Source organism: Lissotriton helveticus, chromosome 2_1, assembly GCF_964261635.1.
Source record: "Lissotriton helveticus chromosome 2_1, aLisHel1.1, whole genome shotgun sequence".
In the NCBI taxonomy this organism is placed as follows: Eukaryota; Metazoa; Chordata; class Amphibia; order Caudata; family Salamandridae; genus Lissotriton; species Lissotriton helveticus.
The window spans coordinates 1,953,234,793-1,953,249,090 of NC_136059.1; the positions used below are offsets into that span (position 1 = coordinate 1,953,234,793).

Below are 14,298 nucleotides of genomic sequence, written 5' to 3' on the forward strand. Positions count from 1 at the left end.
CATGATAGGAGAGACCTAGGAGAAACAAAGGGATGATTGGGTGAAGAGGAGAGCAGGGTGGAGAAGAAATGGAAGACAAGTTGACTAGCAGCACAAATGCACAGAGGAAAAGGAGGCATGCATTCACATATTTTTATTTAACTTCTTTTTATTGAAGAAAAGACATATCACAGATCAAACTAGGTGAGGACTTATGTCCCTGCAGAGAAAACAGCAAAAGAAGGCTACATTTGGTGATATATGACATATCAGCTGAGGAAAAGCATACATTTCAAAATCCAGTGCAAGCGAAACACTATCAGGCTGTACACAGTAACTTTATACCGCAATGGAAAGGGGCGGGGCTCGCTGAAACCTCATCCCCCACTATCCCAAAAATAGTCATAATGTGAAGAGAAAAGAGCAGAATAGGGCAAATCTAGAAGCAAGAAAACAAGGCTCCTAAGAACCTTGGCAATAAACCTGGGCTATGATGGGGCCTTGGAGACGCCCTGCGCCCAACAGTGTAATATCTAAACTTGACCTTTCAACTGTGAGGGTCTTGGGATTGAGGGGGCAGCAGGGGACAGCCCATGAGTATATATACAAAAAGAAAAACTGGAAAATAAGACCAAGTGTGCAATTCACACTTAGAAGAGAAAGGAGAAGAACGGATGTGCTGAACAGGGCCAGGTTCTGGGACGGGGTGGGGGGACATAAGCATTCAAATATTTTTTGCAAAACTAGGTGTGCACAACACAAAATGTGAAAGAAGTAGAATAAGTAATTATTGAAATCAATGAACAGGGAAACCGTATTATCAAGTCCAAGCGCAGTATTGGGGGGAGGGGAGTAAGAAATAAAAAGAGACGGGGGCCAAAACAGCAGGAAAAGAAAGAAGGTAGCAGATTTACATCAAACAGTTCAAGCAGGTGCAGGAAAATACAGGATGGGAAAGATGTTCTATCACAGGAACCTATACAGTGTTAGCAGCACAGAAGGAAGAGTATGAAAGGATCGAATAGAGGATCTTCAAGAGTGGACAGGAAATATATGGATTAAAGCGAGTTCTTAACAGATCAACAGCCCTTGGGAAAATATGCAATTAGAGATTTTACTCCCTTTATGGGAATCGCTGCTGGCCCAAACTGAGGGATTATAGTATTGAAACTGGAGTATTTCCCCAAGTTTTCACTGTAGCCAGACGGATTTCCCCATGTTTTCACTGCAGCCAGAAGAATTGAAGTGTAAGTAACAACTTGAAGACCTATAGTTTAACCGGCATATGACAGTCACTGGATGATGAAGACCCTTTTTCACATAGTGAGCAGAGTTAGGGTCCCTTTTGCACTAGAAAAGTATGAACAAAGATCAACAAAAATGTAATTCTTAAATACAGCACTGGACAGAGTGGGATAAGAATTTTGACTCATTCTTGTTAACGTAAACATCCTTAAAGCTACGGTTAAATGCTGTAAGCTGGCACAAAATGTTAAACAATGGCAATTTAATTAGTATAATGGACAACTCCATTTTGTCACAAAAGTGGCATGTAGATCCTGCTAAAGATGCTTCACTAGAGCTACATTCGGGCTGCAAAACCTCCCAACTAATCCTTCTCTCTAGAGGAACAAACCTCTAAGTTTGTTTATCGATGTTCCATATGGTGTCAGTATGTATCAATCAAAAAGTCCCTCATGTAGGAATGCAGATGTACTTGAATAAAAAAATTGTAGACATTCAATGAAAAATTATGAAGAAAAGTTCACGGGGATATAACTTCTTAGAATTGATTTCCGCAAATGTGTCAGGAATGATGCACATGTGAGGAAGACCGCTTTGGTCTTATTTGGTCCATCCATCAACGGTATAGAAAGTGCACACTGACCAGATACCATTCAATTGGTAATGGCCCTTACAAAGTAAACCTTACAGGTGATTATCAGTTAGTGTGAGATGTGTTCCAGGCTGTAAAAATGTCTTTGCATGAGTATTATCCCAGTTCAAAAGTGGTGCTTTTCACATGTTGGCACCAGAGATACATAGAGGAATGACCATCTTCTTGCTGGACCCTCAAGGTTTTGGGACCAAGACTGAAGAGCAGGGTATTGAAGTTACTCATTAAACAGATTCTTCTTAAGTGTTAATTTAGTGTTGAATACTATGGAAATTATATAGAAATGAAGGGTGTGAGCACCAATGATTGTCTGAGGCAGCTACTACATTTGTGCAGTGCGCTTTTTTGCAAAGATGTCTATGCCGTGGCTGGTGGCCTTGACTTCTGAAGTTACAACCAGAAAGGGAAGCAGACAGTAGGTTTCCTACTGTAGGGAATAAAAATAATATAATGGCATCAGACTACCATGCCTATATCTGACCAAACAGGGAGAACAGATGAGCCATCTCGACGGCCCTAAATAATATCTTCTGTGCCCACTGGAGGTAACTATGGCTTTCATGGGAGGCAATTCTGAGAGAAAACTCACTCCCATGATTTAGAAGGTTCAGTCGTGTCAAGAAGGCAACCTTAGTAAGAGTGTGCAGATTTGGAGGCAGTGGCACTTCTTCTTTCTGGTCAGCGCAACAGGAAAACCGGCAGCTACTGTGGTGTTCAAGAAGAACGTCATGAAAGTTGTCATTCGGAGAGTTAAGTGCATCGAAAAAGCAAACTGGAAAGGTGAATCAGGAAAAAGTCAGAACCGGGAAGAAATTAGAGGGGTGCTGCCTATGGTTGGCATGAGGGTACGGTCTACCACTGCATTAGGGATATCTAGGGCTGGATTATGGATTATTTACATCTGTAAATGTATTTCTGGTGGATACATAATCTTCTACACATATTTCTCACTTTATGAATTATCCCTTGTTCAGACCGGTCCAGGAAGCTTTACCTCAACGGATGCTCACCAACCCCATCGGGTGGTGACATGTAGCTCCATCTGAGACTTCGCCTCTGGACATGATGATACTGGAGTATACTAAGCGTTAACCGTCATGCTGGTGTCAGTTCCTGGACTTTTTACCATGAGCCATAGAGGCATGAAAAGGTCAACTGAGAAAGCAACAACAGCAACAAATACAGCACATTAAATTTTTGCATACCATGGGATCCTATTAATCACCGCACTAACGCCTCAGGGGAGGCGGAGAGGGTGCAGAATCTGCTGAAAGATTATGAATCCACCTGAAATACTGTTTATAAAGGTAAGTAACCTTTTCCTCTTATGGATACATCTTCCCATAGGGTGCTCATCTTATGAATGAGTTTCAAAGCAATGCATTCCTGGGAGGTGTGGTGGAGCTTTGGACCAAGTTAAGTCATGCAACACTGTTTGAACTAGTACTCATTACTCTGTGCCTGAAACGTGAGGCCGTAGTGCTTGACAAATGTACGAAAGGTTGACCATTTGGCTGCCCAGCAGATGTCAGGAACCGGAATGACTCTTTGAAATATTTGAAAGCTTTTCACCTCACTATGAATATGGGTGGGAAAGAAAACAAATAAACCACTTGTAAGAAACAAGCTCAAAACAAGCATACCTTGCATAATTATGATGAAATGTTTATCAGTCACTGTTTAAGTTTGATTTGTTTTGGACTTCTATTCATAGGGAGTTGTACTAATGTTGTGAAAATAGCCTTGAAAGGGGGAGCTGTGCAGGTGCTCACAAGAAGGAGAAGTGCAGAAGGGACACAGGATGATACCTGACCATTATTTAAGTGGTCAAGCAGGTATCTTAAAGAAAAGCCATGTACAAATATGAGGAAAATGAATAATATCTGGTATTTGTACTTTGACTTTTGAATTGAAAATAACAAATACAAGATGAACCAGCATTGGTAAAGTCAATGGGTCTGGTGTTGCCTACCAGCCTTTTTGCTTTGTAAATGCGTTTTTTCATGATTTTTGCAAAACTATTGTTGGGGAAGCTGTTGGGCCATGGTCAATCTTTAAAAAAAAGACTGGCTGCCTAATTTATTTTGTACAATTATTTAAAATCTGTACAAACATAGCATGTTATATATGAAATATGCTTTAAGTTAAAATTTGAAAGAAGAATGAAAGGTTGTTGAAAATAACTTTAGTGTCCTTCTTTACTTGTTCAAACATTTTATAAGGTATAGGGGGTGCTGTCCAGTGAAATGTATATTGCCCGCTTTGCTTTTGACTGTTAGTACCATTCAGAGATGAAAGTGGTACAGTTCTTCAAATGTGCCTTCTACGTTTTCTATTGACAACCATCCGGGCAGGATGATACAACAGTAAGACTTTTAGAGATTGTTCCTTACAACTGACATATCAGTGTGTGAAGGAGGTGGCTTAGGTATTTCCCTGCGGGCTTTCGTCCTAACCAACTTAGTTTCCTGCTCCTTGATGTCATTGGAGTCCATGGGTATACAAGAATTGTAGGTGGAGGTGTTGCGTCAGAATCTCAAACACCACATGCAGTTGTCATGTGGATCAGAAAGGGACATCATCTTGCGGAATATGGGAAACATTTTGAAACCTGACAGTTCTGGAGGTGACTTTTGGTCTAGTTGTTCTCTAAATCTGAGATTTTTTTAGAGTAAATCCCAAGAACGAGCTCTGGACCTGCATCAATAAAGTGCAGAAAAACAGAAACTTACCCTAGTGTGCTGGATGGAGCCAAATATACTTTGGTGTTATTATCTACAGAGCCGGAGTTGCAGTTGCAGCAGCATAATGCCACCTGACTGCACTGGGGAGATACTGCTAGGGAAAAGCTTTGTGGACAAGTCTGAAGCCTGAAAGGGATAAATCCTACAGTAAGCAATATACGGGAAGATGTATTCAACAGAAGCGCAAGTATTATAGGTATATTATGAGCCACAAGATCTTTCCAAAAACCTGGAAGCTCTCAGGGGGGTGATTTCTCTACTGGCACCTTGCCACCCTGGTCACGAACACAAGGTCAATAGATCTGAAAGCAAACAGGTAGGAGCAAGAAAACTAAGAAATTCTGAGTTTTTAGTCGAGGTTAATATCATAAATGGTATAACTATAAATGATCTATTTTGCAGCCTATGCTTTTAAAAATAATTTAACAGTGCAGGTGTGACACTCTAGCCTCACAGGTTCTCTGTACAGACTAGTCAACTGTTGCAGTACCAGCGCACCAGCTGGTAGCACCAGTGGTTAATATTAGGGTAGCAATTTAAAATAGTCCTTTCTTATATCGAGGCCTAGGGCCTAAAACAGACCATGTGTGGGATAGATTGCCTTCATATCATAACTGGATAGCTAGGACAGGAGCGGTCGACACATGTTGAAAAATTGCCAACAATGAGACATGGGAATTGGAGGTCCGGGCCACTGTGCCCACCTATGTATGGTTAGGCACACTGAAAGCATGTATGCCCACGGCTTCTGCCTGCACCTCGATTCTAGGGTGGAAATCTTTGATGAGGGCCGCTAACAGGAGGAAACATATACGACTGTGAGGAATGTCTCATTTCTACTGCATGTTACAGTCACAGCTAGCCAGAGAATAAGCACTTCACATTAATGCATTGATACCCAAGGACTGAATATGTTAAAGGTCAGAACACACATGACTAACACTAATTCATGGCACAGTTGTAAAGATGACAATGAAGAATAAGAGCACAGTGAGACACTTGAAAACTGAGCAAGCACCAGGCACAAGTAGACCATTCGGCTGCACAGCAATGAATCTGAGTTGACATTTTTGTACTGGTAGGAGAAGCATAAGTGAGAACATTACAGTGAACGTAGATCACAACTCATCCGAACTCTGTTGTGACAGACAGGTCTATCACTGCGGCCATTAATAAGTACAGTGTCCAAAAAGGATAAATGATACGTGCACAACATTTTAAATTACAAAGTAGGGTACTGGTGGTAAGCGGAAAGAAGCAAGCGGCTGAGGCTCATTTGATACCGCTCCAAATCTCGATGTTGTATGGAGTGCCCTGGGTACAATGAGGTTTTAACTAAAGAGAGGTACAACCAACAATTAATATACTTAAACTGGCTCAATAATACACATGACAAAAATGTAAAATATTTGGTTATGAACCCATAATAGCAGTCTAGTATCTTTGCTAAAAAAAAATATAGCAACAGTTAATTTATCAAGTATACATAAAATCAAGAGAAAAAACGAATAAACACAAAAGGGAATGTAGCTACTTCTTCCGCCAAGAATGCCTTAACACAGAAGGAATGTCTAGAACGGCTTGGCAGTCAATGCGAGAAGTGTATGCCCACCAGATTTCAGCAACGTGGATGACGCCATGTTGTTTGTTCACGAAGGTAGTTGGAAGAGGGATCTCATGGTTGGAATGACGACGGAATGCAGTTTCATTCAATATAACCCTTGTTGGACCGACTACCTCTTCGTAAAGGGATAAATGTGCATTACTGGCCTCTTCAGGTTCCTTTAACAGCATTGAGCATTAAAGTCAAATCAAATCTGCATTTTGTGGCAAGTAAAAAACCACGTGTAAAACGCACATTACCCAATTCCCTCCCACCCCATTACAAAAATAAAAGCAGAACTTGTTCAAAATACCGCTTTTCGAGGCAAACAGCAATGTAGTTATCTTTCTAGAAAAACTTTTGCTGGATGCTTTTAAGGCACTTAAACGGTTATATTTTCTTTAAATAAAAAATAAAATATGCACCAAAGCAACATTCACAAATACAAGTTCTTTCATTTGTTCTTTGTGTGTGTTTACAGTATAGTACATATTTACATTCACTTCAATAGAAATCTCTCCAGTGCTATACAGGAGCTTTTGGCTGTCTCGTGAGCTTGAGTGCCTGTGGAGGAAGAGAAAATCAAAGAATTAGATTGCTGCGATATGATTAAAATGTTAAACAAACGCGGACAATACTATTTCATTGTGTCAATTGTGAGTGGATCTCTGTATTTTGATAGCCAAGCTGTTGACCTGTGAGGGGGCGAGGAGAAAGCAGTGCTTCATTTGAGCCGATGGGGGCCACTGACTCAGCTTTGGGGACCGTCACCTATATTACCTTATCAGATATTGAGCAATAAAGGGAAAAACACAAAAGGGAAGAAGGAGGAAGAGATTAGATGGAAACCCCATCACGAAGAGAAAAAGCAGGGACAGCAGGAGAGATCAAGGGGCAAAGATTCTTGGGTAGTGGATTTAAAGAGGCGCGACACTTGATAGCACCGGCCGCAGGCTTCTGAGCAGACCTTTGGCACAGGCATTTATTAATTTACAATTTTAGTACTGTGGGTGAGTGTAAAAGAAGAGATGCAGGAGAACCACACCAAGTAAATTAAGGATGGCTGTGCCATTGACAACTACGCTAAACTCTCCTCTACTATCCTTACAGCTGTGATGCATTGATAATCACCTTCATGCAGATTATAAACACAAAAGTCGTCGAACCTCTCCTCATATGCTTACTGATGCACATCTTGCACCAGTTTGGCAAATTTGTTATCGCATGCCTCTAACTATTTTTTTTCGTTGGAAATATGACTTTATAGACTAGAACCTTCAGTGATGTATCCAGTAGTAACACCACTTCCATTTTTTGATTTGTTCAATGTCTGCATGTGCAACTAAAAACTGGTTTAGCTCTTGTATTATTTTCATCTCTTGGTGTTAAATTTAAGGATAACCAAAAGATCCCCCCACCTCTTATTACTCATTAAGCTCGGCCTTCAGACTCTTGCCTTAAACCTAGCGCTGTCCCTAAAGTGCCTTAGATAAGAAAAAACAGATTTGCACTCGGCTGCACTGAAACTGTTGTGATCTTGCTGGTAATACTGACTGTCTTCAACTTTGTCTCTTCTTCCTGCCACTTCCAGGATTGTAGTTCAATTGCAATTATTAGTTTCATTTTGCAGAGACATACCTTTCCTTTCAATCCTTCTGTAAGATATCTGGTAAAGGTTTTAGATACTGTTGCTTGTGGAACAGTACTCCTCCTGTTATCGATGTGGATGCCATTTACCATATACCTTGACCTCAGTCGCTTACTCAGCTGCTAATCTGGTGCACCTACAGGAACCCACCCAAGTACTTGATCTCACTTGTGAATATTACTTGACAAAGTCTCACAGACACAGGTGACTAATAAGCAGACCACATCCACCACTGCTCCTCTATAAAAGTCACATGTTCAAAAGAATCAATGTGATCTGTCTGATATAATGTTCCCCAAATAAAACCATGCTGCTTTGGACCCTATGACGAGTGCCTTTCAGATACTATTCCTAGGCTGCTTTTTGGGTGTGACTACAGAGAGCTTAAACTGTTAACCTCATATTATTACTTTTTTTTTTTAAAAGATACAGAAAGAATTACAGAGGGAGAGAAGAATTTGGATCACTCCCTTCGGCCATTGGCTTTCATGGGTCCTTCATTATTTGCCATTGCTTGGCTGACCTATCCATCAAGGGCCTGGCATTTTGGGGATGGTTACATTGTTCGGTTGTTCGGCTAGTGATTCATTACATTTTGGTGTTGGACGATCAAGCAGTTCTCTTGTCAGACGACAGATGTGACATGTGGCTTGCAAATGAGATCCAGTGTCTGTTTGTTGATACACTTATTCTGCTGATACAACATTTTCATTGCTAATTTGTTTTTGTTTAGGAAGTGTTTACTGTTAAGATGCTTTTGCCCATCGTAAAAGCATAGTGTTATTCATTAATTGCCACTGCTTTCTGATTTGTATCACTTGGCTAACATGATGACATGTTTGATTTAGAGCCTTTCCTGCTCACAAAATAAGGACGTGTGTGAAGATGCTTTCTAAAAGAGCCAACAAATATAGTGATCCTTAGTTATAAGTATCTACCATGCAATAATGTGATGAATATGCATTTTAACTTCACCACTTACAATGCAACTTTCATCTTTGGACTCCTTTATATAAGTCTATTCAACAGACTGGCCCCAATCCCAGGTTCCATACTGTTGTAGCACAAGACGTTGCTTCAGTATGGGATTTTCTATCTGGGCCATCTGGGGTCGCCCAACTATTACCAAACACTTGCTCAAACAAAGATCCACACCTATTGGCTACGTAAATGCATGTTTATATTGCATATACATTTCCATACAAGTGAAATCAAGCTTTCAATCAGGTGCTTTCATCATCCTCCACCTTCCTCATCTGTGAATCTTCATGTTTTTCATTCTTGTTACAGCATAAGCAAAGGAGCAGAAGGTTAAAAAGGTGGAGTTTACTGACAGGGTCAAACCTGTCACTTCTCTCTTTTAAGAGGCTATTTCCTCCTGTGCCTTTTTCAACTCTGGCCTTTTATTTATTAAAAAAACAAATCTGTCCTTTCAGCTGATGTGATGAAGGAGAGATATCTTCCTGTCTGTTGGTAGCTCCTCAATGGGAGTGAGGGCCTCCATAAAACTGGACGGAGGCTTGAAGATATTGTGAAGAAACGTAGATTAGTCTTGTTATAATTATCTGGAAATGGATTTTCAAACCCATTGATGGTTGAAACGTTAACATGCCAAGAAGGCACTGAATAATCAGTATGCGATACAATGATTTTCCCAATATTCGTGCCTTGAAATTCGAAATTTAAACTCTGGCCTAGGTTATCTCATCCTACCATGCAAAAAGGATATTGAAGGAAAGGTGATTAAAATGGATTTTTGTGAGATAATTTGCTAATCAATTTTTTTGACAAAAAGTAGTACATTGTATACTGCTGCAGCAATGACAACAGCGTTGGTGCATTTTCTTTAAGGTTACAACCATTTGCCCTAGTACGTCTTGCTTGTGTCTTAGGGTGAGACTGGGGCCCTTCGCCTATTGTCATTTTGTTGCTCGATTCCCAATAGAGAACAGCCATCACTTTTCTGAGGTTTTCACAGATTTGACAATGTTGCAGGAGACAGTAAGAAGAGTACGTGAAGTCTGATGTGTTGAATACAGTTGATGAAAATAACGCGATTATTGTAAAGTGCTCCCTTATCACCTGGGAAGTTAAAAAACAAATGTTCTTCAGTCAACACATCACGCCCCAGCAGAGATTGTTTTGTCAAATAGAAATTGTAGGGGCCCAAAGTTTTTCCCAGAAGCCTGCGGCTGGCACTACTGAAGGTCGGAGTACTGGATACCAAGGCTGAGTAGTGCTGATTCCATCTCTTGCCTCTTTGAATCACTGCCCACTCCCTGCTCCATCATCTCGCTCTTTCGTGGTTTGTTTCAGCCCTGCTTTCTTCATTTGTAACTCTTCTTCGGTCTTTCACTTCCTCCTCCTTTACCCTTTGGTAATTTTCTCTCTCTTGCTCTCGGTCAAAGTCTGATGAGAAAAATATAAGTGCTGGAACGCAAAAACGAGTGCCAGTGGGCCCCACCTGCAACCACTGGCTCAAATTAAGCACTGCCACCCCGGGACTTTTGAATGTCTTTTCTAGCTCCTGGGAGTATCTTATGTATGCTAAAAACAAAAAAAAGACACTGCATCAGCAGGCTCACACTGCTTTCCCAGGTTCCACAACTGCCCCACTGCAATCTCACTCCTGCTGAAATTAAGCGCTCTGGTCAGATGCTTGGCTACAGTCTGCTCAATAGTAAGTGCCCGTACCTGTCCCTCTGTCCTTTTCCATATCAACACTGTACTATATCCCCCCTTTCAAAACTCCTTTTTTACTTTTTTGTCCTTGCACTTTATTGAAAATGTTGTATAGTACCTGTCAGATCCTCACCATATTTTCAAACTCCTGAGAAATTTTAGTGTGAACTGATGTAAAATTTTAGGTAAATTCAAAGAAAAAATGTGGACGTAAAGGGTGCGGATATCCACTCCCTGTGCCCCTCTGTGAGATTAAACATCCATCCAAGGAACTCGCATTCCTTCTTGCTATCTGGCAATCCCTGCGCACAACACCTACATCGTGGCAGCCACTCTACATTGCACACTCTCGCCAAGATATCGCAGATTAACCTATAAAAAACACAACTACATCAGAATTTAAAAAAATTGTGTCGGGCCAGATCTTCACCTGTCGGACATCCAGGGACACAAAGTCTGCTCACTGATCCTGGTCCCATTAAAAACCCAAGAGCTGCTTTTCACACCAAATTCAGCTTGTCTCTGGATACACACCCAGGATTTCCATTTGGGAATTTCTGCAGGTTTGACCGGCCAAAACTTACCTGGGGTAAATTGCTGGGGATGTGGCGTTTACTCCACAACTCACAAATCGGATCAGAATTGTACAGACCCCCTGTAATCAGGCCTTAGAAGATTTTCTGTACTCTTGAACACACAACATTGATCAACTGCACAAACATCCGCGCCAAATCGCTTGAACCATGGATGGATGGTAATTCTTCGAAAGCACCTTACCTTTTGTCTAGATACCATCCAGGATTTTATTGTTGGTACTAGCACGCTTCCAAGAAGTATCTGAGCCGGGTGATAGATGAGTAAAGGTACTGAGATTAAAGAGAGATGTTCGTAGCCCGCAAACACAATCTTCAGCATCGGAATTCCTGTTGGCAGAAGAAAGCATGCTTATTGGTAGCCTCAACCATAATTTTGTGTGCCATAGCGCAAAGAATGCTCTAATGAGCAGGAAACGTGTGTGTCAACTTTAGGCCACCAGCATAAAAAGTGGGGATGGACTATAAAGGGTCATACGGGAAATGGTGAATGCTTGCACATAATTGCGCTGTTTGCTTCTACAATTAAAAAAAAAAGTTACTTCTGGATGACGTGGACAATTAAATCATATGACAAACAGTTCCCAAAACAAATTACTCTTCTTTTACTCCAATCTAAAAGTTCTGACAAATTTCTAACACCTACATTAAACACATTTCTGGTTTGCAATTTCTCAATTATATCAAAGTTCCGCTGATGTTTGCATCTGAGACTTTGAAAGCAGGAGCACCATCCGTGGTTTGTAGTTCTGGTAAACGGACATTTGTTTCAGCTAGGCGGGAGGCATCAAGGCTACTACAGATTTCCTTTCCAGATTGAGAGTAAGGAGAAATGTCTCCTGACTCAAATTTTTATAACTTTAGTGTGTGCTTTACACTAAAGCTTAGCAGGTCACCTTGGCTTGGTCTGTTTCCACCATCAGGTCAAGGACCAGAGGGAACACAAGAGCATGAACCCAATGAATGTAACTACCGAAATCTGCAATATTGCATTTCAAAGTTACAAGGCCTCAATTTATGATTATTGATTCCCAGGAATATCTTTTTGGCCATATTCTGAGGATATGTAACTTTCTTAGGATGGGTTGTTCCCCTCTTTTCAAATTCTAAGGTGTATGAAAACACCGAAGAAAAAAATCAATTGATGAAAGTTGACTCAAGCTTCAGAAGGAAAATACCAAAATTATATACTGAAAGCAGAACCGAGTTGAGAATTCCCTCCTGAAACACTCGCCCTCTATCAGCAATCTTTGATCTCAGTGCCTTACCATTTCTCACAGCAAAAATATCTAAAGGTACAATTAAACCACAAGCTGTCAAAATCTCAGATACCAGCCTTTTCGTTTAGCTCCCCAAGTCCAAGCACATTTCGCCCATCCTTCTATCCTAATTTAGAATTCGTGAGGGAGTGTCTAGGTCAACGAATAAACTTCTCAAATATCCTCTAGGCCCGATAAACAACATCAGTTGGAGAAAGCGGACAGTGCAGGAGACCAATATGTAGTTTCCTGGTGCCACAATGCTATGGAAACCAATGTGCGGCAGTGCTATTTCGGCTAGTGGCAGAGAACAGAGCCAGCCGGAGTATTATTTAAACACGGTCAGGCAAAGCCTATCAAGAAAAGAATGTGCTTTGACACCCCACCAAGAGAACTTAAATGCCATTCTCGTCAGCCGAGACCTGGCTCAGGCGGTCACTGTGTTACCATTGTGATAACGGGAGTCGCTTACCACTGATGTCCTGGGCCCAATGAGGTACTGGACCTCACACTCCCATGAAGTTGAGTTAGAGGACAGGATTCACTGCTGAAGTGGGGAGCACTGTGGGTACCCCCCTTGATCACGAAGCCCTTTTCTGGGGCAGTCTATTTAACACTATTATCAAAAACATTAGTTAAAATACAATACCCACTGTCTGACCCCATTGTATGAGCCTAGACAAATCATTCCATCACTATTGTGCTTCAAGGCACAATTGAAAGTGCTTAGTCAACTTCTTAATAGAAATGTTTTTTAAAATATAACATTTTAAAAGTTCCTTTTATTTAGCCCACGAATTAATTTACCTATCATCATGATGGCACAAAAATAAACGAACAAGTACATAATTTGTGTTAGGATCCAGCGAATACAACTACAGACAATTGAACAAAAACACACACTAGCACGTCAGACACACTGATGTTTCTCAACTAGGGTCGGTATTACAGAAAGTGCCCTGGGGGCGCAACGGGTGTTTGTGCCTGCTTTGCATGTCCTTGGTGCAGTTTGGTACTACAGAAACAGGCCGCAGACATTTTTGCGGCCCCTTATGTAAAACCGATAGCACTGGCCCACTTAAAGCGCAGGCGCTATCTACCGGGGGCGTTCCCCTCCCCATGCAAATGAGGGAATCCCTTTGCCTCTGTGCCCGCGCCATATTACTGATGCGGGCACTGAGGCAAAGAAGACCTCTGGAGGAGCACTGACAATGTGTCACCTATGGACCCCCACAGATATCCCCTTGCAGGCGGGGTGCAGTCACTCACTACACCTGCCTGGACTGCGAAAACATAGAGCGGCTGTAAAGCAGCCGTTTCATTTTTCACCAGAATGCACTGCCTCCAGGGCAGTGGGAGTATGCAACTGCGCCCAGGTCAGCGCTAGTTCGCGACTGCCTCCAGGTCAGCATGGGTTTGCAATTGTCCCCAGGGCAGAGCGAGTTTGTGGCTGCCGTGGAGGCAGCGCCTTCATCGTACTAGGGCGCATTTTCATTGTTTGTGCCGGGCACACCTTTTGCAAGGTGCGCTCGATGCACATAAGGAAAATGCGCTTATTGTGTAATGTCGCCCCAGATTTTATAAGCACATCTCAGGTGTTGGAGTGCTTTTATAGTATGCAAGTCCTTCTCTCCTAGTCTACTGCAACACAGCAACCTCGACAGAACCATGTGGTCTATGAGCTTCCTGAATCCCTTAAGACGACGGGATAAAGCCCAAAGGGCATGCAGACTAGGCCTGGGCGGTAAATTCCGTTCCGCTCGCTGAATTTGCAGAATTTAGGTAATTTCGCATTCCGCGGAGAACTCGAAATTGCCCAAAATTCCGCAATCCGTGGCTTCGCTGGATTTTTTGCTTGTTCGCGCTTTCCAAAATGCGTGTTTGCGAGATATT

General features: G+C 41.7%; 1 protein-coding gene across 1 annotated transcript in view; it reads right to left on the minus strand.

Moving 5' to 3' along the window:
• Positions 1 to 3,883: 3,883 nt before the first annotated feature.
• The window catches only part of SLC10A7 (solute carrier family 10 member 7), a 757,514-nt gene continuing 747,099 nt past the window's right edge, over positions 3,884 to 14,298 (minus strand). The window contains exons 11-12 of the mRNA XM_078676893.1: positions 11,331 to 11,476; positions 3,884 to 6,787 (exon numbers count right to left, since the gene is read on the minus strand). Coding sequence (XP_078533019.1) covers positions 6,749 to 6,787; positions 11,331 to 11,476 — 185 coding nt within the window. The 3' untranslated portion in view covers positions 3,884 to 6,748. The remainder of the gene's footprint in view (positions 6,788 to 11,330; positions 11,477 to 14,298) is intronic.